The following is a 24,363-nucleotide window of genomic DNA, read 5'->3' on the forward strand; positions in this document are numbered from 1 at the left end:
CCGCAGAAGCCGCAGCATCGCATCGCATCACATCGGTCCAGCTGCGTTATCGCATCGTCTGCGCCACTTGCCGGCCAGTCACCTTGGCCGGCAGTGGGCACGACTGTTGGCTTTGCCTTGTGTTTATTCTCTTCATCATGGCATCGTCGGACTGCCAGGAAGATGATTGCGTCTTGCAGCGAGGGAGATCTCAGAGTGACCCGAGCAGCAGCACCGAGGTCCGCCTGGGTGAGGCGCACCAAGCAGGTAAGAAGAGAAGGGCACTCGCGTATACGGTTTATCCGCTTGCTCATTCATAAGCAGCTTGGTTAGGAAATGTTACCAATTAAATCGAGGATCATTTGCAACGCGTCGACACGTCGACCGCATCGAATCACAGCGACTGACTCTCCCTGGAGAACATGCGTCACGTCCTACCCGGCATTAGAACCCCCTTTGCTTTCTCAGTTCGATGATGCAATTTGCAGCATAGCAATACTATACTTTGCTGAAAATGACCAGGTGCTGTCCGACTTGTATGAGACCATCCAGTTCAATCTGGACCGATTTTTCCTTGTAGTGATGCAGGAATGCACGAGGTCGCAGGTCAAAGTCACATCTATAACAATGGTTATTATAGCATCCTTCATGTTTCCCCAGCTGAGCTCTCGCTTCCATTGGTTAACTTGTTTTCTCCCTTAACACCAATGTAACTTTTCACATGGGTCATAATGATAATGGTGCAGAATGTAAATTATTATCATTCAAATGAGACGTTTTTTTGGGTGGGGGTTGCATGATTTATAGACTGGGAGCAAAATCAACAATCACATATGGCTTCCATGTTGAGTTGAGGCCGATGAGTGTGCTCCTTGTGTATCTGGTAGTTTCCATGGCGATATAAATGGCAGGAGGCAGCGCTTGGCATTGGAAATGTGAGCTGGAGTGTGTTTGTTCCACAAACAGGACATTTTGCTTGAGAATACACCTCGCAAAACAGAAAGCTCACTTGTTAATGCCCCAATATGAGAATTCTATAGTCTTGGATAATTTGTGCCATTAAAACAAATGGAGGTGATCTGTAGCTTTCCCTGACATTTTGGGAACTGCAGGTCCACAAACTGCATGAATAGCACCTATGGGGTCGAATCCGTGGGCATGTCTCAATGAGAATTTTGAAATCTCGATTCATATATTTTTCTGGATCCACAATTCCCCGAAAGGTAGAACAGAGGATGTTCAAGTAGCTTACATGAGATATCGAGTCCGTGCTCTCCATTTTGAATCCAGTACTTGACACTTTGTGGGGGCTGTCTTGGTTACATAATTTGAAACTGGCAAGCTCACATCATTCCGTTAGCTTCGCCGAGAGCCTCCAGAAGAACTGCAGCAAATTTCATCTGGAACCTAACGACTCGGGCAGGAAAAGTGTCGAAGATAATAAAGCAGACACACGTCCCGTGCAGGCCTTCTGTTACCTCTGCTCGGAGCTAGTACTTCTGTAGCTCTTATTTTTATCTATAGCAATTATTTGACTGGTTCCCTGAAAAAAAGCAATACTTCAAACTGACAGATTGTCATCGCTGTCAAGAATAAACCACCGTTTTACATTTTAATCTGCTTGGCCATCCGTACAAATTGAATCAGCGATGTAATTGTATGAACGGAATGACATGCAATAACATGTCACGCTATGGTGTCTTCCCCCTCCCCCACTCATACACCATCAATGCAAAAGTTTTCTCTCCTAACGCTTCAACAATTCATTTTCCCATACATGTGCATGTCTGCCATTTACTTTTATGCGTTGGCATTTGCATTGTTGGGATTGCAATCGCGTTCGCCCCATTAACGTGTAATCTCAAGAGTGGAAGCGCACGTGAGATCGACCCAGTGACCGAGTTGACGGGCATCCTGGAAGACTTGATTTAAGACGTCAGCCATGTGGGAGGCAAGATCGTGAAGGCAAGAGATGAGCAAAAAAAATTTTCTTCTTCTATAGGGCACACAAGTATGCCTGGCAACCTTAACTATGTATGTACAGTTCGCATAAATCAAATGGGCTGGGTTGATGACAGTTTTGCACCACTACCTTGAACCCCCCCCCCCAGGTGGCTCAACACACCCACCATCCATCGTGTCAGTGAAAATGAAAAATGATACATGACCACACCGGTGACACTTAATTCACAGCAGTGTCAACAGAATGAGGACAAACATGTCCACTTCCCGTTCGTTAAGTCTTCCTGATAAATACTGGATTTGATCATATCATTGCATTCACATCATGGTGGGCCTACGGAAAGGGAAAACTGACTACATTAGATTTATAACGTTTATATTGCAAGTTAATAATGTCACTGGTAGTAGAGAAAACGTACGAATGGATGTTGAAAGTTTATCGTTCTTCATCCTTAAGTCTTTGTCGAGTTTTTACGACCCTGTTGTCAATTTTTCTCGGGGAGCTTTTGGCACAGTGTTTTAAATCACGCCTTGTGAATATTAAATGAAATCCATGTTCACAGAGTAGTCTGTGGCTTTGTTTATGTTCTTTGCTTACTGCTTGTATCCCAGAGGAGAAATCTAGCTGTTGACTTTTATCATCTGCGTTGTACTCAGCTTTCGTGCTGTTAATGTTTGAGTGGCCCTTGACAAGATCGATAAGCAACCGCAAAGCTTTTGTTTACACATCTAGTAATGCTGTTTGAATAATTCATCATTAGGTACGCACAAACGCAGGAGGCTCGTTTAAAAACGATCAGTGACCACAACATTAGATACGCCTTCACAAGCGTACACATCGCACTATGACGCAAAGTGAAAGAGAACTAAGTCAGAGGCATCGTTTTTCTTTGACATGATGGCTGAAATTGGACAAAACTTTATATGGCTGATGTAAGCACGTCTAACTATTGGCGCATTGATTTTGGTTCATTTGATGGAGGTGCAGGTAGACAAATTCGAAGCCCCGTTAACATGTGGACTATGCCAACGACGTATATCGAACCTTGTGAATCATTGTAGAAATTAATTTAGCAATTGCATTATTATTTTTTTATAATTTTAATTTGATTGTAAAATCACCCCGTCTCAGTATTTTACTAACAAACACCAAGCCTTACCACCAACCAGAACTGAAAGTAAAATGAAATAAAGATAGATACAGATGTCTATTTTTCCTGCTTGGCAGAAATGACAATCCTGAATGCTTCCTCTTTCTAAGCTTTCGTGATCACCATTCGGGCCTTGCACGTGTCTTCACCGTCCAAACGTTCTGCACACACAAGAGCATTTTTCAAAATGTTCACACAGAAAACTACGCACCCTGAGGACACGTTCTAACTTAGCGACCAATTTCGGAGCTCCTATGATTGATGAATTGGTTGCCAAGTGAAAGATATGTCTTGTATATTTTCTCCACATTGCACAGTGTCCACAAATTACGCTAAGTGTGCAAAGCAAGCGATCAACGCTTGAAGAGTGCGCGTGTTGGTTTTTGTGTGCGTGCTGCTTTAGATGCTCTCCTCAGTCTCCTCCTCCCGTTCATCCGTCCGGCCGGGCGGGGTCCACATGGCGCGCCCACCCTCTCAGCTTCCCACCCCCATCGCCGTGAAAGCAGCTTTCCACGCGTTTCAGCGGTATTGCTTCATTCATCCGTTGCCTTTTGGAGACGGTGGAATTATATTGTATGTCGCCACCACTTCGAGCCAAAAAAGGAGAGCAGGGAGGCGTTTGATCACACGTGAGTGTCATTTTTAAAGAATGTCTTCAGTTACTGATATTTAGGTTATTGTACTTAATTTACCAAACCAAACAGTGAACAATGAATATCATGGACTTTTTGTCAAATTGATCTTGGATGTATGTTCTTACGGAAGAAATGTAGGTCTTGTTTTTGTTTTGTGCAGCAATCATCCAAAACCACTGAATGCAGGATTGCGCATGTGTGATGTGATGGATGGACAGAAGTACTACTCGTTCTGTTTTCTTGAATGGCGTCTTATTTCTCCTCTGTGCGCCCTAGAAAAATACAAGCGGATAAATATTTCAAGAAAAGTTGCAAATTAAAAATACAGTAGCTTACATTATGCATAATAATTCACTGAGCTGTGATTGGCTGCAGCTTTCTGTCCCTCTGTGTAGCAACAGCCTTTCCATCCACACAGCAACTCCCTATTCCTCATGCTGTGGTGATTCTCTACCTCCCAGGGCCTTTTCTGCTGCAGCATCCCGCGTGGTAACCATGGCAACGGTAGCCTGACCCCATGCGTGCTGTGATAGCAACTGCACACGCTTGACCTGAATTCCATCTTATGGAGCCGAACAGTACTTGGGCAGTTGACCTGCTTTTCTGATTGTTGGTGGTCAAGGAGCTTTTTAGCGTGGCAGAGAGCGGAAGCATTTATTTGATGCCTGAAGAGCTGAGATAAATGCTGGTGGTTGATGTTGTGTTTTTCATCATGTGAGTTTTTAAATGCAGCCGATATTTTGCTTCAGTAAGCAGATGGAACAGCTGCAACTGTCGGTAGTTTGCATGTTTCCATGTTTTCAACGCAGATAATAAGGGAGATCCGTGTAGATATTTAACACTTGATTATTTGATATTGCAATTGAATGTTGCACATTCCAGCGATGCACTCTCGGAAATCCTTATGTGGCTGGGGATGGCGAGTATATATGCTGGATTGATTTCTTAGGGGACGAACAAGCCCGCTTTTGTGGATTTAGAAGTCGTTGCTGTAGAAATGAAGAAGAATTCATGGAGCGCTACTTGCGCAGCCCACGACTCAGCTGTGAGCTCCCTGAGGTGTCAGCGCCAGACTGTGTAGGAGTGCCTATATCTGTCGGTTCTCGAAGCAACATTGTTCTCACCTGTGTTCACAAGTGTCATCGCCGTGATCCATCCCCTTGCGTGGCGCAGCCGTTGGGGATCGACTCACTCGATTGATAGATATCATTGCGAACATCTATTTTATCTCCAGAATGATCTCAAACACAAATTTGGTCTCACTTAGAATGTTCAGTGATATGATATCATTGACGGATTTGTTCTTTCTGCCCTTTGTGACCTTGTTGATGAGGTAGACAACTTGACTTTTGAATCGATGTCACCGCCCCTTCCTCAAACCATCCCTCCCTCACATAAACAATGCAATTCTCTGTCTTTCCCCACTTCCTTCGCGTCGTTTCCAAATTTAGACTAGAATCTGTTTAGCATGTAGCGCCTGTGACCCACATACACGGCACTCACGTGACGAGCTCGCAGCCAATTGTGTTAGAAGTGAGAAGAATAAGAAAAGCCCCCGGGTCTGATTTTAGAGCTCCTCTCTCTGCTCTTATCTTGAAGATGCGATGGACCAACAGAGGGTGCTGCAGTCCGGCTGTCTGGTCTCAGGGGTTCGTACGCCTCCCGTACGGCGCAACAGCAAACTGGCCAACCTGGGACGCATCTTCAAGCCGTGGAAGTGGAGGAAAAAGAAAAATGAGAAGCTGAAGCCCTCCATCGGTGAGTTGAGTGGAGATTATCAGTGAGGACCAATCTGAGGTGGCATTTATACTTGAAGTGGATTTGCATGTGTTTAACGAGCAGCGGTGGAGAAAAAAGCAGCTGTGGGACAGAAGCGAGACAACCCCCTCAAACCGAATCCCGGAAAGATGGAGACAGGTGCAAAAATGAGAGACAACACACCCTCCCCCACAAACACATGCACACACACATGCTCGCATGCATATACGTACATACGTGCGCACACGTTGAAGGTTATTTCAGGGAACTACAGTTGCTCTCTTGATGTCAGCATGCATCAAAAGTCATTCGTGCATGCAGATTCAGACCTTGCTTGCGGCGGCAACAGTGAAGACCAGGACACTCAGGACCACTCGGATGAAGATGAGAGAGATGAGGAGCCCACAGCGTTGCCGGCCGGCACCACTGAAGACCACGATCTCGAGACTTCATCAGGTAAAACATTTGAGGGACCACTGGGGTTGTAGAACAAGGGTTGTAAAACGTGAAGATAAACATTTTAGGCTGGCTTGAAAATAGAGGAATGGTTGAAATATGTAGTTACCAATTATGTCCTCTAGGTGGAAACAGACGCATCTCAAACGGAACTCCAGAATTCAGCTTGCCGCACTTAGTGCAAAATATGATGGAGGATTGCAAGATCGTGGGAGATCCCAGTCAGGATGAAAACGGAGACCCACGTGATGAGCCTTCCAAGGTGGAAGACTCTGACTGCAAAAAGGAAGTAGCCCACCCTCAGAGACGTGCCAGCACCCCTCCAGGACCCAACCTGAAAGTCAAAGTGCTTACCAGACTGGGCAGTCTTGATGGTGAGTTGACATCATGGTAAAAATAGGCTTTGGGCTTCCCTGCGTGTTCGCGTCACACCCACATCCGTCCCCTTCTCAGGTGCGCCACCGGTGCGAGTAAAAAAATCTCCAGCCACCTTGCCCAGGAATTTCACACTCCCCAAAGACCCCCATAGCTCGCTGTTGAGAGGCCGCATGTCCACCCCGACCGGCTCCCCCCATCTTGGCACCCTGCATTCGCCACTGCCTCCCAGCTGCATCATCGAGGAACTGCACCGGGCGCTGGCTACCAAGCATAGGCAGGACAGGTTGGAGGATACTCTATTATATTGCGCTTATACAGAAAGACATATAAGTCATGAACATCGAATTGAATTGAGTATTTTATTTCAGGCACACGTTGTTAAGTTAACGCTTGAAAATGAATACTATTGACCTAATTAGCTTGAACTACATTGTGAATTGTGTCAAAGATAGTGCCTGCGCTTGACATGTAAATAATCTTTAAACTTCTAACACAGATTGCAAATCTAGAGCATGTCTTTTATGATCTGACCTTTGACCTCAACAACTCAGTCCATTCTCTTGCCCTCCATTTAGCTCATTCGCACATTTAACGCAATAAACTCACCATTTTATCTAATCTACTGAATTATAGTTTCACTTTTACAATAAACCATTTGAGTATATTGATCCAGTAAAATATACCGTTAAAGCAGTGCAATGATTCACCCTAAAAAGCGATAAAACGAATTTGGATCCTTTTGAAATGACACTTCTCAGTAATCCCTCTTGATGTTGTCATTTTGTGTTTGACGTCAGCTTCCAAATGAAGGATGTGCGTCCATCTCCCAAACGCAGACTAGATGCCCGCCTGTCCCGCACCTCCAGCACAGAGCGGGAGCCTGCCGGAGAGCCCGAGACCAAGAAGCAGTCTGATGAGAACAAGGAGAACCGGCGTCTGGATGACTACTTGAGTGACCTGGACAGCTGGAACGAGTCTGTGATCTCTGGTATGCCCCCTCGCTCCAGACAGGGCTTCTTGTTAATCCAGTCGTGTACGCACAAAGCCGGCTCACGCCCGACACGCCGTCATTGGACATAATCTCTGCTGATGTTTACAGTATTTACACCAAGTGCATCCAATGACTTACTCATGTTAGGTTTCAGTGGCCTGCCAACATCTGTTATGGTGGCCTAATTTTTCACTGGTGATGTAGGTTAGCTGTGCACACACACACACTTTGCATGCCGTATGATATCGCAGTCCATCATCTTTACGTTTTATGACGTCGAGGCCGATGGGAGGTCAGTCAGCTACCGAGTTACGACGGATGCCATTTTAAAGACGAGCAGTCAGCGAGGGGCTTTACAAACCACCTGAGGCTGTGGAAGGAAAAAACAGTGGCCTACCCTCTTGTAGGTTTTCATGCAGAGTGACTCACTGCTTTGACCCATAACGCCGTGGGAGGAAGTCCAAGTGGAATCGGCAAGAGAGCGCCACTTAAGCGGTGACGCTAAATTAAAAAGCCACACGGTTAATTTATGTAAATGGATTCATTCTTCTGTAACATTCAGAATGAAGGACAACGAGGGCTGATTTACAGGGTTCATATCTAATTGTTCGTTTACAGAGGTCCCTTGTGGTTCACTTTTTGTAGGTTCACTGGTAGACTTGTTGTAATTAATTCGGGGATGTCATATTTCCAGCTCAACTTCCACATTTGCATTTAAAGCTTCAAGGCTTTGAGAAAAAGGAAAAGAGCCCCTTCTGTTGTCAGCAGCCATTGATGTGCACTTAGATAAAGTCAGGGGGTGGGGGGGGTCTTGTCATTCGTAATTCCGGGACTGACAACAGTTCAGAGTGTTGTGATGACATCTGAATTTGTTGTTGATGTGTGGACAGGGACCCTTCCACGCAGGATGAGGAAGGAGCTGTTGGCCGTGAAGCTCCGGAACCGACCCAGCAAGCAGGAGCTGGAGGACCGCAACATCTTCCCTGTGCGCAGTGACCAGGAGCGCCAGGCCATCCGTCAGCAGATCGAGATGAAGCTGGCCAAGTGAGTGTTTTTGTGTGGCCCATCATCTCCTCGCCCCCGTGTGGATCATCATATTCTTCTGCATTCTTTATTAGCTTCCACAAAGAGCTCGCTAGTCCTCCTGAGGTCCTCATTTCATATGGTAGTGTCCGGACGTAAAATCAAAAAACAATCAGTCCAAATGCTTATGGACCTGATGACATATTTTCCCTGGCTTTCCTGAAGTGAAAGTGACACCATTTGTTTGAATTTGATCTACACGCCATGAGGTTAATTGCATAATAAGATATCAGCGATTAGTTGTAATTCCCAACAAAGGTTCCCATTGTGTCGTGTATTTATTTTTGGGTCAAAGGTTGTGGTGGGTACAAAAGGATTTTCAGAACTCCAGGAACTAATCATAAATGTTGTGTTACATAAATGTCAGTACGCTGTTGCTATGGAGACTTTAATAGGATTTGCAGTCGAATCAGGTTAGTTTGTTAGCGAGTAGTACAGTGCGTGCTCGGAGGGTTACGCAATGCCCCCGGAAAGGGGATCGTGTGCCCACCGCACCAAATGCTTTGGATGGAGCAGTAAAGCATCATTTCCACGACCAATATTTGATCATAACAACTTGGACACAGCAATTTTTTTTTATACCTTTGCTTCATCAGGAAATTGAAATCAAAAGCAATATCGAACATATGCAAGTGATTGATGTAAAACCAGGAAAGGCATTTGTGTTACCTGAGAAAAAAGCAGACTCCTCACTGCACATAAATAACTTGAGAAATGATTGACATCGCTAACAAATGTGAATTTGTCCAAGGAGGCCTGGCAGCGCACATCTCTGTGTGGCGTGTTCACACACCCTCAGCCAAGGCATTTCACAGCTAGGTGTCCATCTGGATGCCGCCAAGAAATGCGTGTGCATCTGATGCCTGTGACGTGCTCGTTCCATGTGCTCCCTACCCACACACGTGAACAGCATCGCTCTTTTAATAGCCATTATGCATCTCGTAATTACGGTGAGATCATTGCCGCCAAAGCAATTTGGTAACAGCGGGAAAGCACATTGCAGCGCAGCTACATTGCCAGTCACTACAGACAATGCGTGGAAATAACTCTTGCATAAACTGGAAGTAATCAATTGCGAGGGGAAAGCGGGCCAGTGGGCTGCCGGGTTATGTATCGTTTGCATAATGATGCTTAAAGGCCAAAGGTCGGAATCGCTTCCCCGCAGCTGACAATATTGTCATTTTATTTATCGCTTTTTGTTGTCTGCCATCAAATTTCATCCAAAGGTTTGAATAAAGCCATTGCATTGTGCAAAACATCCACAACGGATTCACAATTCTAAATGAAAGGTGAGGAACGCGGGCGGGGTGTTACGTAACATTTGGTAACATGGTGAATATAACGCCCGTATGTTAATTTACACAGCAGATTGCAAAGATGACAATGTGAAAATTCGCACCGTTTGGAAAATGTTTGGAGGCAGGAGGTGTTCTACCGACAATACTTTGGTTGCGTTTGGATGTCGTGCTAGGGTCTCGGTGCCGACCGTGACTGACAGCAAGAGTGAGCGCTCGGCAAACCGTCAACATCGACGGAGACAGAGCGGAGGACAGCTGAGGCATGCTTTTGTGTCGGGCGGCTGCGCCATCTGCCCGCAGGTCTGTCCTGCCGGCCGTGTGCTCATTGCCCGAGCAACAACAACAAAAAAGCATCCTTCGTGTTCCGAGGACTGCGCACATGACGAATGAATCACGCTCACGTTGCTCAACGTGATCTTGCTGACGTGCTCGCCTTGACCGATTGCACTGTCCAACATCACAGATGGAACAATTTGGTGTGCTGCATTGCTATTCATCACTTTGCACTTTGAAAGCAGAGCAGCAGGACGGCTTGCGATGGTGCAGAAGCGCAGGGAACCCTCTGTTTCTAAATTTAGACAAAGGTTGGCCATAATCGATGCCCTATGTACGTAACAGCCCAGCTCTTACCTCACCTCTGGGCCTGTTCCCTGCTGATGGGAGATTGCAAGCTACTGGGCCGTTTCCCCTCTGATTGAACTCTCGCTGTTCCATTACGTGGCTCCTGCAGAGATCCGCGCACATGATGGGAAATGGCGTCGTTCGTTCATCCTATGTTACTTGCAAGAAATGGGCCAGTCTGGTAATGGCGGGATTGATACTCTGTTCTAGTCAAATCTCGAGGTCCACGCATCATTAAGAGAACATGTTCAAATGGCACGGAACCGGCTCGCTTTGTTGATCATGTGACTGCCGACAAAAACAGTGTACTTGAAATTAGAGTGACTTTATATCAAAATAATGTTAGTTCAAAAATAATTTTGGAAGGGCAAATCATTTTTGGCAATTTCTGCTGACATTGCAGCTCCCTTTGAGAAAACGGGCAGAGCAACTAATGACAGCTGCCACCCGTGAATAAAGTAAATGCACCGACTGGCCACATGACAGCTGAGTGCACCATGGCTATCTTTGTTGGGCCCAGTGGGGGATTTGGAATTGCTTTGATTCTTATCCACCAACGCACAGCGCAACTTTGTCCGCAGCTTGCGTAGGCGTTGGGAAGACGAGGCACAACCAAAACGACATCTCGTCTGTGTCTCTTGAGGTCAAGTTAGGTCAGAAGCGTCAAAGTCCGATTTTTTTTTCTAATCAGATGAAGACACTTGCTTGACTGAGATTGTCTTTGTCTCAAATTTTCTCGCACAATCACCGTTGGGTAGGTGCCTGCTCGTGAAATACACTTGGAGAGGCAGTAATCGCCCGATGACATATCCCGCGCATACTGCATGAAAAAGTCAACAACTCCAAATTACACGTTGTCACCTCTACAGACCGACTCTTCCTCACATGTAGTAATTAATGTTATACAATCGTTTTTTTATGGCTTCCAGCTTCAAGTACCATCTAATTAAAATGTCAAAAGTCTGAAAGCGTCTGCACCCACTCAGTGCCATTTTCTTTTTCTTCCAGTAGCTTCCCCGTGTTCCAAATTAAGAGTTGGACCTCAGGCGGAAACACTGATTGATATAAGCGGCTAATTTGGACACCTTTTACCATTCTGGTTGAGTTTAGTCCAAGTAAAGTAGCTATGCACGTTCAGTTGGTGTTGAACTGACCCTAACGCGACACGTTTGTTTCATAACCCGAGCACGTGTTCAAAGCTGACCATGGCTGTTTGAAGTCACCTTCACATTTTGCTCCCAGCCGATCCCGCAGAGCCCACCGGGGGATTCCCCATGCCATCCGTGCTCCTGTGCCAAAGGGCAAAACATCCAAGCCTGGCTGGACAACGGATTTCACGTGTGGCTCTTTGAATGTGTCCTCTTCATGTCACGCGGGAGACCTTTGGGAGAGAGGGAACTCCAGGAACATTCCAGTGTGTGATGATGAAACAGAAGTCACAGCAAAGCGCCATTTCCCGCAAACGCACTCATACGCTACTTCCGAGACTTGCGGGTCAACAGACTTGGCGTGGGGGTTTAGTTTTGATGCAGGAGCTTCCCTTAATTTTTCCTGGCATCTCAATCCAAACTACCCCCTTCGCACCCTGCATGTCAAAGTCTGGTCTGGGATAACCGGACTCAGATGCATCCAAGACCCCCACTGTCCTCAGGCCGTGCCAGTGAAGAGGAAAGAGCGAGGGAAGCATTAGCACACACCTCAGTGGGCAACGGCCGTCCGAATCATCCTCTTGTCTCCTCCGCTGGCAACGACCTGACATTCGCATCAGCACTTGCCCTTTGAGGCAGCTCATTCCTTTGACATGCTGGTGAGTCCGTTTAACAAACGGGGAGCTTTTACCTCTGACCAAGCTGAGTGTCTGAGTACTTGCGAGGCACGCACTGCAGGAGCTCGGGACCAAAGTCCCGCGAAAGTCATTTGAAGCAACACAAGCAGTCTGACTCGGTTTGAGGATGTTTTTGTCTTCTATTTCCACATAAAGTAATGGAATATAAAGAATGAGACATTTTCTTAGGGCGGATTAGTGATTAAATGAGCCTAATGCGGTCGCTGACCGCATATCCTACTATAGCATGGCGCCGTTCAATATGTTTTGACTGTGGGTGTGTTCCGTAAGCCCACAGTGGTCCCGGTCACAGCTGAGCCCTCAAAAGCCTATTTTAGGTATTTGTTCAAGGTGCTGTGCCTCTCTTGTTGGAACTGTGGAAAAAATAACTCGTGAGCTGAAGTCACATCTGTGAATTTGTTTGAATGTAATCATGAATACGTACTGTCTTTTACTCGTGGATAGTTTACGAGACAATTCTGAAACAGCCTTTTTTTTGTGCAGCTATCATTATGGCAAATGCAGAAAATATTGGCGGATATAGTTTGGCAGAATTTTACTGAGCTTGGACGGCACATAGGCTAAAAGGAACCCTTTTGATTTTTCAGTCTTCACCAGTTTTAAACAGTCTGGTGACGGCACCGGAACAAACATAAATATGCTTGCTCTCATCAGGGCAGCATATCACTCCTCCATGTCAATTACGCTTATTGCAAATACAATCCGGCCCCTCGTTTTCGTCATCGGGCCTCACGATCGTCATCTTGCCCACCGTCCAACCCTTCTGATGATACCCCGGGGTCAAATAAGCACGTGAAATTGAGAGAAACGTGTACGTCTTGAAAGATTTTACTTCACTTAAGACGCACATGCAAAGTTACGAGCACATGCAGTCTTGCTTGTCTTGGGCACATGACACCCTCAGGACATCAAGTACCAAGAGAATGATGGGACATGTTTTATTGTAAATCACACATCATTTCCACCCACTTTAATAAAGATGAGAACGTGCGGAAGCATGCTAAGGTAGTGGCTAGCATTCCATAAACAGTTCCGAGGTCCAAACCCGGCTTTGGCCTATCTACATGAAGTTTGCATGACCTCCCACTATCTAAAAATATGCTGAAAATCCAAAACTTTAAATTGCCCTTAAATGTTAGAAATACCATGTTACGGCCCCAAAAACTCCATTTATTGTATTTATTATTATTATTATTATTATTATTATTATTATTATTATTATTATTATTATTATTATTACACATATTTACATGGTGATTTGTCTTCAATGCAACAATAGTTTAATCTCGTGCGTTGTGTGCAAAGTTCAGGTGATGTGGAATGCTGACACGTGATTCGCGATAGATTGGGGTTTGTTGAAAGGTCACGTTAACAATGTCTATCACTTTGTTTTCTTGACATGATCTCTGACATACTGACGCGCAGCTAGTTGGAATTTTTAAATCGCTTGCTCGGGACATGAAGAAAATGTCTATACTGGAAAACGAGAGTCCACCCCCGCCCCGTCCCCTTATGGTGCCTTTGGGATCTATTGATTAGTTCTATAATGTACTGCGACACATGCCCCCAAAGAGAGCATGTGCATGCGTGCGCGCGGGCGCGTGTGCGCGTGTCCCACCCCTTCGCAGTGTGCTACAAAGGAGGGCGGTGTGTGCTGCGCTCTCACACTCCGCTCTCAACGCGTAAGCATCCTCTGGAAAACAACTTCCACTTTGCTCAACTTTATGGGATGCTGGTTGAAACTTTATTCAAAGTGTTTTTTTTTTTTTGGGTGTGAATTGGACGCGCAACCCGAAAGACGTTTTCAGAGTTTGTTCCGATGTGGATTTTTAAACACCTCAAGAGCCAAGTGAGGTGGATGTGCGCCTTTTGGAACTGTGCGCACAGGAGACACGCGCATCCCAAGTGCTGGTGGAACTGAGAGCCAAAGCACCAAAATGGTCCAGAACGTGATTCTGGTGTTTTTGCGCAGGAGACTGAGCCAGCGGCCCGCGGTGGAGGAGCTGGAGAGTCGGAACATTTTGAAGCGTAAGTTTAAAAAATGCATTCAAAGTCTATTTGGTCATGTCGGAATGAAAACTTCACATCCTACCTAACCTGTTGAGGTTGAGCATTCTTTCTGCACTCATTTTGGACTTTTTTTTTTTTTCAAAATTACTCTGTCCTATAACAATCATAATTATATTTGGAATGACTTCTGGGGAGCAGCTGCTCGTGCCATCCAAGCTTTTTTGTCCTTCTACCACCAGATTACCGCACTGAACCTAATGGCACGTGCCTCAATGACATCTCCAACACATTGTAATGCAAAATTTGAGCTGTTATTTGGCAACAAGAGAGAAAAGGTTGTGAAACTAAATGGCTTCTTTTGCTCCCATGCATGTTCAAATTGTTTCACTCCAGTTGTCGTCTATTTGAGCAATTGCATAATTACAACCAGGAGCTGAAGCTGAACTTCCCATACTTGAGTCCGACCTGTTGTCCTTATTTCACTTTGTCTGTCTTATCAACAGAAAGAAATGACCAGAGTGAACAAGAGGAGAGGCGAGAAATAAAGCAACGGCTGAACAGAAAGGTGTGCAGCTGTAGTTTGCTTAGCACGCTCCAGGCCATCCGTAACCACTTTGACTCGATCTTCTTTTTTCTCGTACAGCTCAATCAACGACCGACAGTGGATGAACTGCGAGACAGAAAGATTCTCATTCGTTTCAGTGACTATGTGGAAGTGGCCAAAGCTCAGGACTACGACAGACGGGCAGACAAGCCCTGGACCCGACTGTCAGCTGCCGACAAGGTAGCTGGAAAACCCTCAGGCATATTTCCTAAGATGAATTTCCTTTCATGTTGAAGGCCTACTACAGTATAGGTAGATCATGTCCATCATAGCAACTATAATTTGTACATGTTGAAAAAATTAAATGCTTTCAATAAATGCAAACAATACTGAAAGCACAATGAAATAAAATGACCACAGTGTACAAATATATTTGGTTAGAATTTGAAAACCACCTTACAAGAGGAGTACCCTTATGAATAAAAAAATATTTTATTTATTTATTTTATTTGCAAATTTAATATATATTTTTTTATTTTAATTATTATTGAACTAAATTTTAAGCTTTCTGAAAAACTATCCATTCATGAGTTTAGTTCATTTTTTAGGACATAACGAGTTGATTTTGCCTGACTGTTGCGATTGCATAATGTGTTAATTAAGGCAAGCACGCATGAATGTTGTTTTTGTCGTGCAGGCGGCCATCCGTAAAGAACTGAACGAGTTCAAAAGTACGGAGATGGAGGTTCATTCTTCCAGCAAACACCTGACAAGGTTTGTGTGTCAGTGCCCTTGCACTTTATCTTCAAGGTGCTTCTTCATAGCCAGTGCGTGCCTTTGTGCTACATTCAGTTGAGCTGTAAAAGTTGTGTGTGTGTTTTTCGCTCTCCCTCTCCGCTGCTATGAAGAGGTCACATCTTTAGCTCACATTTTGCTTGTTCAGGACCGAATCTCCGGTGCTGGGTTATTTGGGCTTGTGCTTACGCAAGTCCCCTGTCTTGAGCAAAGCCAGCGGCTGCTTCACGAGTCCTCCGAGCTAATAATAGAGCTCCTGATTGATGAAAGCCCGCGAGGAGAATATATCAACCCCTACTCATGCTCTTTTTTTCTTCTTTGTCCCATCTGCAGGTTCCACCGGCCTTAGCAAGGTTTCTTCTGTGAAGACTTGCTGATATTTGGTTGAGTCAGTGAAGACCTTGCACAGAGTCTTCCAGTGTACCGGCCCACAGTGAGTGGGTGTCCTGATATTTGGGTCCAGCAAACCTTAGAGGCTATGTCTCTAGAAACGGAGCCGCGAGTAGACCACACCACACACAAGTCTACTCACAGGAGCATCTCACGGACATTCATGTGACCTTGTCAGGGGAAAAAGAAGATCCACGCTCTCAGAGACTTCTTTTTGTTTTTGTTTTTGTAAAGCGACTCTTTTCAAATCCTTCTTTGCAATGCCATGGAGGAAGGTGCATGTGGCCCAGTGGCCCGATTCCACTGTTGTTTGAGACTTCACCTCCCAGTCCTGCGTGTGACTCTCACTGGTTCAGTTGATGATGAGTTTCATATCGACAGCGTCAATGTTCTTAATCAAAAACCTTGTCTGTGTACAAGACAACCTCCCTTTGTAAGCACTATTTATTGTCTGCACAATACAGGTTTTCAATTTGTAAAAAAAAAAAAAAAAAAAGTGTGTTCATCTCTCCACTCGTGGGATTCAAATGCGCCATTGCACTAAGTGTGAGTTGAAAATGTCTTAAAAGAGAATCATGAACTAATTTCAGAGTTCAAAACTAAAACAGTAATCACATCACATGCTGAGAAACCATGTATGGTAACATCATGGTTGGCTACTTTCAATTGGCTGAGCAGTTTTTTTTTTTTGCTTCATATTTGACATCAACAAACGTCTTGTGTGAATCACAGCCTTCTCTTGGCAATAGAAAGAGTACAGATGGCGGCTCGGGTTGAACTTTTATTATTCATTCACATTGTTGTAATGATCCAATTTAGCAATGAAGAGATGAAATACCATGTGACAGGATATTTCTTTGCATTTTCTATATTTTTTCCTGTGTGCTTAGGAGGCTTGTCCATGCACATGCATAACGTAGCAATAATATTTGTGTTATATCATTTCTGCATTTATACTTCAGTATATCATACCACCGATTTATTGTTAGCACCACACGCTTTGTGACATGAACGATATGCCAGGCAAGTTTAAATCAGGTTACAAATTCAGATCGGATCGGAAAATACCACCTGGGAGCCAAAGGCTGCATCATGCCAACCACTTTGCTGGCCCCGGTCCCATGTGATCACACCTCTGACCCCAAACAAGGTCCAGAAGAAAGAAGTTTTGGTCAAACAAATAAGGTGCTCATTGTGTAAGGATGTTAGATTTACAATCAATTTAAAAAAAAAACAAAAAAACACTGCAGTCAAGTAAAATAACGAAATAATAACAATTGATTCAGCAGCCTCCAATGGAAATGTTTTCGTCAAAATGCAGCTTAGAAGAGTTGAGTAACTTGGATCACGACATTGCGAAACCGTAGCAACAGTCGCTTACATGCGCAATAGCGCCCTCGTGTGGCCACTTAGGTAAAATGCAGCATGCTGTCCTCGCATTCCTTTGGAACAGTCACCTTATAGCTGTGACATGTCAGTTTGTAATTGCTCCCATTGTTGTTGTCCCAATAATTTGAGCCTTTGACGCGATAGCAGATAGCAAATTCCAATAAAGCTCCCGGCAGCAAAATGAAAGGCGGCACCGGCAGACGGAATCTGAAGACGTCCGTCCCCGGAGCGTCGTGTTCCCCGTCTGCCCCGCTTGAAGCCCACGAGGCCGTTGTGTCCGTGGATGTTCTCCAGTTGGTAAAAGAGTAGTGAACTGTGACCTTTTTCTCATAGTCTAAATTAAGTACTTGGACAGTGCCTGCTATACCCAGCTCTGAGCACGTAACTTGCTCCAGACACACAACCTGTGCACGCACACGCTTCAGGAAGTCGTCTTGAGCTCCCATGTTCTCGGGGAAGCAGGGTTTAAAGTGAGGCAGCGACAACTCCAAACATTTCCCGAAGGCCCTCTCAGAGCTCATCAGTAGTCTGAACATGACATGCTGGGGTATCAGGGGTCGTTCTTTCTCTTGGAACACTTTCACTTCCTCCAAATCGAGGCCCAGGGCGTCCACAAAGCGAACCTGCTGGCTCCTGAGCTCCATCCTCCTTTCTGCGGGCGAACAAAGAGACCGAGCTCGTCTCCTCATGATTGTCTTGGTCGGAGGATCGCCAGTCGAACTGACTTTTGAGTCCTGTTTGAGAGATGGAGGTCGCGGGCCGGGAGGGCGGATCAAAACCGGCGCCTTGGGAGCTTGAGGTTTGGGCTCATGAAGGCATCCGAGACGGACGGTGGTGGTGGCGGCTCGGGGGATGCTCGTCCAACTTGGGCCGCTCGTCGGAGCTGAGTAGCGTCTTTGCTTCTCCCACATCTTGTCCATGTTTGCCACATCAATTGACTTGAGGCGAGACAACAAATGCTCACTTTGAGTTCCTCATATTGCAAATGAAAGCAACATTTGAATGGCAACAAGTGTATGAAAGAATGCACACACCTTTCCAGTTGTTTGGTTGCTGGTTCAGTGAGCGATTAGCTTGTTAAGGTCAATCGAAAAGAAACAACTTCTGTTCTTCAACAACAGACTCGTCAGAAACAAGGGCAATATATATTGCTACTTTCAACTTAGCCCTTCAAATACAATTTGAAACCTTTGCTGGGGCTGGGAGGTACGGAGAGGATATTTATAGCAGATAGTGGTGGGCTGTCCTTTCCTCCTCTAATAATACCTGCGATGATGTCATGTCATTTCGCTTAAGGAGATCCCTTCATTAGATTTGATTTGTGCTGATGGAAACTGTCATGATTGTCTCTACACTTTGATAAAAGCTCGTTTCCTCAAAATCTGAGCTGACATACAAAGCTATTTGTGGTTTCTATTCTGCGTCTCCTCTTCAGGTTTATGGAGAGCTGGAACCTGTCCAAGTGGACTTTGGGCAAAAAAGTGGACTACACCCACAACTGCCCATGATAGGAGGAATTTGTCCCACTACATCCTAAGCAGGGAACTCATCTATAACCAGTAAAGTGCATTTCACTTATAGTTTGCATATTAAAAGTTGGAACACCAGCTCGTGTTGCTACAATGGTGGAGGAAAAGTTTCCCTTTGCAGCACATAAAGAATCTTCCCGGATGATCTGCCTGCAGGTGATGCCTTCATATATGCTGGCTGGACTCGGCATGGTGACGGCCGGCGTTCTACTAGACCACGTGCAGGTCAGTGACGATAAATATTTTGTGCACAAGGAACTACAATATATTTGATAGCTAATGCTGACGTTGAAAGCACATCGTATGCACTTAATTGATCAATGTGTCGTATTTTCTTCCCTCTCACCGACATCATCTTTAACATTCTAAATCAAACTCCTTGTCATCGAAATAACTGTCAAGAAATTTCTTAAGCTTAAGCTAACGAGATTCAACAAGCTGTTAACATCTGTCCATGTGCTCACGGAGCTGTCCGACGTGCCGAGATTTGATTTGTGAGCTTCAAGCTGTTTGGCGGTCGCGGTGACCTTGCGTGTGACCATACAAACAGGACCACTACGTGGGCAAATAGACACTTTGATACAGAGTCTGCAATTGTATTTGGAAGTAGAATCCAAATGAATAGAAGGATTAGACAGACAAATATGAGGCGTATTCATTATAATGATATTTTTGTACAATATGCATCCATTTGCTATGTTCTGTGCTCCAACATAGGGAATAAATCCCTGTGCTATTCTTCTGCAGCCTCATTATTCACACAAGTCAGAAGGGGGAGCAGCTGAGAACAAAGAACCGCTCAGAGCAATGTCCCATGTCCCAAAGTCGAATTTCAGCTGAGTCATTCAGTGTGTGTGTGTGTGTGTGTGTGTGTATGTGAGAGAAGTGCGGAAGGTAATCGCTACACTGCAGGCTTGCACATATATATATGTGTATATTTGTAGTTGGCTAACCATACTGATAAAAGTCAGTTTATAGACAGCATGCATGACTTTATTGGTCAAAGAGGACATGCAGGAGGCGACAGCACGTGTCAGTGAGCAGGTAGAGCACCTGCTGCTGGGAGATGCGGCACCCACCGAGGACATCCAAGAGCAGAGGAAGGAGGAGGAGGAGCTATGCAAGGAGTCAGGGCAGAGCAAAAGAGCGGCTTGCTCGGAAAACAATCAAGACGAAGAGAGACCGCAGACCGCATGCATTCAGATTCTGGCTGGATTCTTTCATCATCACGGACATTGTGATTTCATCTGGACTTCTGACGTCACTCATCTTTGCACTTGACCCTGATTTGTCAACTGAAAAAGACATTGTATTATTGCCGTGATGAAACTGAAGAAGGTGCTTCAGGTTCCCCAAGAGAGGGAGCTGTGGATGGAGAATGAGGAGAAGGAAGACATGAGAACTGAGAAGAAGCTGCTGGCCTTCTGGATGTCCTTGTCCTTGCGTACTTGGACCCTTTTGAGGCCCCGTGACAGGCCTGGCTTTCAGCGCTCTGCCTCGGCCGCTCGGCTAATCAAAAGTGAAGTGTGAGGAACGTGTGTGCGTGAATGTGTGCGTGTGTGAGTGTGTGTGTGAGACAAGAGGCTTCACAGACCTGCTGTCATACGTCCTGCTTCAAGTACCATTCCATACCATTACAGATCAAGCAGGATGTTCCAGGATCACCTTGTCAGAGACACTGTTAGCTGTTTTTTCGTTTTATCTTTTTGAATTGAAAGCCAATCGTTTTAAGATGATGAAAAAGAATTGCACAGGATTTCTATTTTTGTGACGTTCTCCAGCACTGGGCGGTGTTTCAAGAGATCTCAGATGTTTTTATCTTGGTTCCAGCCCTGGTAGGACTGAAAGGGAATCTGGAGATGACATTGGCATCCAGACTGTCAACAGCCGTGAGTGGAAACATATATATATATACAGCCAAACACTCGTGACAATGTTTTTGTTTGTTCTTTTTTTTTAGTGTTGTTTAGCTAGCGCTCTCTCATTGCATGGATCAAATGTAAAGTTTTAAAGGCCTTCCATGTGCAGGCCAACACTGGGCTGCTGGAGGAACCTCAGCAGCGGTGGAGGACAGTTTGCTGCAATTTGGCTCTCATCCAGGTGATAGACACGTCTCACAGCATCCGTCCGTCTCCAAGTGTCCTCATCAGGCTCGCATCATGTGAACCTAAGTGTGTTTTTGGAATTTTCGACTCATAAACCACAAAGGTCCAGGCCACCGTTGTGGGTTTCCTCGCTGCCGTGGCAGCGGTGAGTCTCGGGGCCGTGACAAGAGGTCGAGTGGATGTTGTCCACGCCGCCATCCTGTGTGCCAGCAGTGTCACCACGGCCTTCATCGCTGCGCTGTCTCTCGGTCAGACAAATACACAACACAGAGAAAATGTCAACTGTACGCGGTCATTATCTTGCTACCCGAGCAGGCCTGGTGATGGTGGCCGTGATCATCGTGTCCAGAAGAGTGGGCGTCAACCCAGATAACATAGCCACGCCCATCGCGGCCAGCCTGGGTGATGTCATCACCTTGTCCCTGCTTGCTGGGGTCAGCAGCTTCTTTCTCTGCTACAAAGGTGAGAATTTCATTTGAGTTTTGAAAGCTTCCAGGGAAAATGAATTGACTCATATTTTCTTTCGCAACAAGAGGGCAGCAATGTCCACACTTTTCTTCCCATGCATGTTAGGTTGGTTGAAAATATATAGATGAAATGTGGCTGTACACATTTGCAGACACGTGGCACCTGCCTCTTGCAGTGTGTGCCTTTTTCCTGCTCCTTGCGCCGGTGTGGGTCCTCATCGCCCGCCGGTCCACAGCAATCAGAAAAGTTCTGAGGTCAGGCTGGCATCCAGTTCTTCTGGCCATGTCGCTCAGCAGGTGAGTTGGCACTTTGACATTGTCTCCTCTCAGACAAGATTGAGTCATTAGTTTGATTATTTGCAGTGTCGGTGGTCTGATTTTGGATAAGACGGTGAGCGATCCGAATTATGAGGGGATGGCAGTGTTCACGCCAGTCATCAATGGTAGGTAGAACTCAAGAAGATTACTTTGATCCAAAACATCTTAAATATATTACAATTCATATTGGAAGAAGTCACATATTTTCAGCTGAGTCAGCAGAGTTATGACATTGAAAGAGACACGTCTGAAGTGAACAGCAGCTGCGTATTCAGTCTTGTGTTTGTGTTGCATCTCTCCCATGCAGTCTCGGCACACACGGCACGACACGGCTTGGCTTTCCTGCTCAAGAAGCCTTTTTGCATTCCAGCAAAGCGCTTCACTGCGGTGATGACTAAAATGCGTCTTCTCTTTGGTCCTACTCGTGCATTTTAGTTCCAAGATGTGCAAATAAATGTTCATGCGGTTAGCGCTTAACGCATCTGCTTGAACGTCAAAATGTTACAGGTACAATTTGCGAAACAAATTCGCAAGTATTTGGGTGTATAACTTGTTGGCTGAGTTGACAAAAAAAACTATTGTCATGAGTAGGCAGCATTGGGGAGACAAATTCAGTGAAGCAAGGCAACTTTTGAGTTTAGTTTCAAACACATAAAATAGAAAATAGTCACGCTGGGATCATAAAAAATAAATAAAAGGTCGACAAGCCAATCTACAAGCCCTACACACAGAAACAATGATCCGAAAAGAAGTGAAAGGAAGCAAGGAAACAAATACGGACAAACTGACGAGACAACAAGGAACATCTGGACAGGGCACAAGTGGCTGATGAAGCTCATTGGTCAGCATGCTGATGAGAGCAAGTGGACGTAACCCCTACGAGAAAAATATGCCAAATACCACAAGATGTAACAAAAAAAGTGAAACAAAGCAATAAAAAAATATATATATATATAAAATAGAGATGGCTCAAACTGGCATCAGCACTATTTCTTGTCCATGCAGGTGTTGGAGGAAATCTAGTGGCCATCCAGGCCAGTAGGATGTCTACCTTCCTTCACTATTGGAGTGTTCCTGGAGCTCTGCCATTCAAAATCAGCACGGGCTGCCCTGGACCCTACGCTACTTTCTTTTCCTCAGGTCCAGAACACAAGGAAAAAAAATCCACTCATTGAATATGCGTACTTAGTTTTCCTTCTGCATCTGCTCAGACATGAATTCCAAATCAGCCAGAGTGTTGGCCATGCTCGTAGTCCCGGGTCATCTCCTTTTCCTGTTTATGATCCATCTTCTGCAGGCTGGTCACACGGCCATGTCAGCTGCCTTCATCCTTTGTTACCTGTCGGCCGCATTGCTTCAGGTGAGGTTGAATCTGATCATTTAACTCACATCTGTCTTCTTCCTGCCTCGTGATGAGTTGAAGATGGCGTTTGAAAGCCGACGCCGTAATTCCCTAAAGCTGACAGATGTGTCGCTGAGACCGACCTGATGCTTTTTCCTCTCACGTCTGACAGTGGACTCTTTAACAATTGAGGATGATTTCTCCATCTCACTGCTGCCATTGACCAGGTGGTGATTCTTCTGCATGTAGCCAACCTGATGGTGAGGTGGCTGTGGCAAAGGGGCTTGGACCCGGACAACTTCTCCATCCCCTACCTGACAGCACTGGGCGACCTGCTGGGAACGGGTTTTCTAGCCCTAAGCTTCAGACTGATTCACAAGACCAACTTGTGAAAGGATTTGATCAATCCAACGTTCTGGGACCCGAACACCCATGCAGGAATTTAGTTTGTGTAAACTTAGTCACTCAGCACTTCCTACCGGCCAGTTAATTATGTTCAACAACATTTGTCATGTAGGCTTGTGTTTAGCTAACTAAGCCCCTAGACCCAGACTAGAAACTTAAAGTACTAAAGCTGTGTACTTGCTGACCTTAGCTTTGAAAGCTAACATACTTATAGAAAAATAATGCTGTGCAAAAGTAGATCAATGTTTGACAGCAATGACTGATGCAAGTATAAAAATGTCAAACATAATATTCCCCTAGTACTTTATGTTAGAAGACAGTATTATTCCACCAATGAAGCATTTTATACATCCGCGTCAGTAGGGAGGTCAAAGAGTTGGTTTGGTTTTTCCGCCAAAAATTTGAATGAATCCAAATCTCTTGTTCAAGGGAATGTTTGTTGAAGTTGATGGAATGTAACCAAATGAGGTCATTGCATACTAGTTTGCATATTTTCCAGCTCACTGAGAACAGTATTGATGTATAGTTTATAGTTTTAGTATCATCTCAGTGGAAATATTAAGATGACACAACCAACAAATATCAATGATGCGCTTTAGTGTTGTAATTTTACAACTCCTGTCAGATCTTGCATTTAATAGAGTAATTAAAATGTACTGTGCGTGTGCGGTATTCAGCCTATCAATTTTTCCAACGTCCAAATGCACGTTTTCTACACTTGCGTATGTCGAGACAGCGGGAAGATTTAAGAGATTTCTAGGAAGGGTTCCAAGATGACATAAAAGAATATGAGTGGCTTGCATATTCTGGTGTTGTTGCAATATTTTAGCTGCAGAAGTAGTATGCAAACGGTAGATTGCGACACTTTTTTCTCCGTGTCTAGAATTGTCCATGTTTGTCATGCTTGAGCG

General features: G+C 45.1%; 3 protein-coding genes across 6 annotated transcripts; 2 read left to right on the top strand and 1 right to left on the bottom strand.

Moving 5' to 3' along the window:
* Positions 1–83: 83 nt before the first annotated feature.
* phactr3b (phosphatase and actin regulator 3b) lies at positions 84–16,709 on the top strand. Its single transcript, XM_061291016.1, has 13 exons — positions 84–246; positions 5,327–5,485; positions 5,570–5,644; positions 5,807–5,941; positions 6,067–6,315; positions 6,395–6,602; positions 7,117–7,307; positions 8,201–8,354; positions 14,131–14,186; positions 14,672–14,733; positions 14,812–14,952; positions 15,410–15,486; positions 15,841–16,709. Exons 1-13 carry the CDS (start codon positions 138–140, stop codon positions 15,854–15,856), a joined length of 1,632 nt encoding a protein of 543 aa, XP_061147000.1. The 5' UTR covers positions 84–137; the 3' UTR covers positions 15,857–16,709.
* On the bottom strand, positions 16,666–18,206 carry ppp1r3db (protein phosphatase 1, regulatory subunit 3Db). The gene has a single exon (XM_061291014.1). It carries the CDS (start codon positions 18,204–18,206, stop codon positions 17,307–17,309), a length of 900 nt encoding a protein of 299 aa, XP_061146998.1. The 3' UTR covers positions 16,666–17,306.
* Positions 18,207–18,451: 245 nt separating this feature from the next.
* LOC133162074 (solute carrier family 41 member 1-like) lies at positions 18,452–24,362 on the top strand. Of its 4 annotated transcripts, XM_061291007.1 has the most exons (11): positions 18,452–18,845; positions 18,972–19,040; positions 20,597–20,704; positions 20,844–20,915; positions 21,024–21,168; positions 21,236–21,382; positions 21,540–21,684; positions 21,751–21,830; positions 22,711–22,845; positions 22,917–23,065; positions 23,275–24,361. In XM_061291007.1, the coding sequence occupies exons 2-11, from the start codon at positions 18,975–18,977 to the stop codon at positions 23,437–23,439; spliced, it is 1,212 nt and encodes a 403-aa protein (XP_061146991.1). In that variant the 5' UTR covers positions 18,452–18,845; positions 18,972–18,974; the 3' UTR covers positions 23,440–24,361. The 4 variants fall into 4 exon arrangements, with proteins under 4 accessions (XP_061146991.1, XP_061146990.1, XP_061146992.1 ...); XM_061291006.1 differs by having other exon boundaries at positions 18,452–19,040; XM_061291008.1 differs by having other exon boundaries at positions 18,452–19,040; positions 23,297–23,440.
* The last annotated feature ends 1 nt before the right edge of the window (position 24,363 follows it).

This window comes from Syngnathus typhle, linkage group LG11 (genome assembly GCF_033458585.1).
Source record: "Syngnathus typhle isolate RoL2023-S1 ecotype Sweden linkage group LG11, RoL_Styp_1.0, whole genome shotgun sequence".
NCBI lineage: Eukaryota > Metazoa > Chordata > Actinopteri > Syngnathiformes > Syngnathidae > Syngnathus > Syngnathus typhle.

Bases quoted from the DNA above. Each gene is read 5' to 3' on its own strand.
- ppp1r3db (XM_061291014.1), bottom strand. From the start codon at position 18,206: ATGGACAAGATGTGGGAGAAGCAAAGACGCTACTCAGCTCCGACGAGC.
- phactr3b (XM_061291016.1), top strand. From the start codon at position 138: ATGGCATCGTCGGACTGCCAGGAAGATGATTGCGTCTTGCAGCGAGGG. The intron at 247-5,326 runs GTAAGAAGAGAA...CTTATCTTGAAG, and splicing joins GGGTGAGGCGCACCAAGCAG to ATGCGATGGACCAACAGAGG. The intron at 14,187-14,671 runs GTAAGTTTAAAA...TCTTATCAACAG, and splicing joins GAGTCGGAACATTTTGAAGC to AAAGAAATGACCAGAGTGAA.
- LOC133162074 (XM_061291006.1), top strand. From the start codon at position 18,909: ATGGTGGAGGAAAAGTTTCCCTTTGCAGCACATAAAGAATCTTCCCGG. The intron at 21,169-21,235 runs GTCAGACAAATA...CTACCCGAGCAG, and splicing joins CATCGCTGCGCTGTCTCTCG to GCCTGGTGATGGTGGCCGTG. The intron at 21,685-21,750 runs GTGAGTTGGCAC...GATTATTTGCAG, and splicing joins CTGGCCATGTCGCTCAGCAG to TGTCGGTGGTCTGATTTTGG.